This window comes from Papilio polytes, unplaced genomic scaffold (assembly GCF_000836215.1).
Source record: "Papilio polytes unplaced genomic scaffold, Ppol_1.0 DF823890.1, whole genome shotgun sequence".
Lineage (NCBI taxonomy): Eukaryota > Metazoa > Arthropoda > Insecta > Lepidoptera > Papilionidae > Papilio > Papilio polytes.
The window spans coordinates 90,672-91,380 of NW_013525314.1; the positions used below are offsets into that span (position 1 = coordinate 90,672).

Below are 709 nucleotides of genomic sequence, written 5' to 3' on the forward strand. Positions count from 1 at the left end.
ACCTTCTTCTATACTAATATTACAAAAAGAAATCATTAGTATTTTTGTATTTATTGAAATTAGTCAAAAACTACTGGGCCGATAGTAAAGATTCTTTTAGCAATAAAATATTATATATAGCTATTAAAAAATAAAATGTAACATATGACTTCAAAATTAAAAAGTTACCAGAAGGAAGAGTTCAAGCTGTCCAATGTAGCTGGCGGGTCCAGCGACTCCGCGTCTGTCCACACGCCTCCCACACTGGCCGAAGTTGATCTTGACTCTGATGAATAATATTTAATAAAATATATAGATGGCGCTATTATCAATTAAAAAAATACATTTTTATCCACACAACATTATTTAAAAAATGGTAGTTAATAGAAATTATGTAATAAAATATTTTTACCTTTGACTGTTTGATTGTATTGTCGATTCTGGTATTGCTCCAAGAACTCCCCTCTTTCCCTTTCGACTCTATTCGGCGAGTTGGCTATGCTGCGTCTCGCGACGTCCTGGAATGTGACAGGGGAATACATCCGTCTCTCTTCTACAGGAGACGTCACAGTCGGAGCCTGGTTCCTCGGTGTCGCAGGCAGTAAGGGATTCCCAGCGCTATTGACTAAAGAATTAGGAGGAGAATTGATTGCGTTTGGTAGATGGTAGTCTTTGTTAAGATTCAAGGTATTCACGACGTTAGCAGTTAGAGAATTGGGTGCAGAATTGA

At 37.2% G+C, this 709-nt stretch overlaps 1 protein-coding gene across 1 annotated transcript in view; it reads right to left on the minus strand.

The window, feature by feature from the left end:
- The window catches only part of LOC106102932 (soluble guanylate cyclase 88E), a 43,927-nt gene that overhangs the window by 754 nt on the left and 42,464 nt on the right, over positions 1–709 (minus strand). Inside the window, exons 12-13 of the mRNA XM_013282552.1 lie at positions 392–709; positions 169–265 (exon numbers count right to left, since the gene is read on the minus strand). The exon at positions 392–709 is cut by the window's right edge and continues 144 nt beyond it. Coding sequence (XP_013138006.1) covers positions 169–265; positions 392–709 — 415 coding nt within the window. The remainder of the gene's footprint in view (positions 1–168; positions 266–391) is intronic.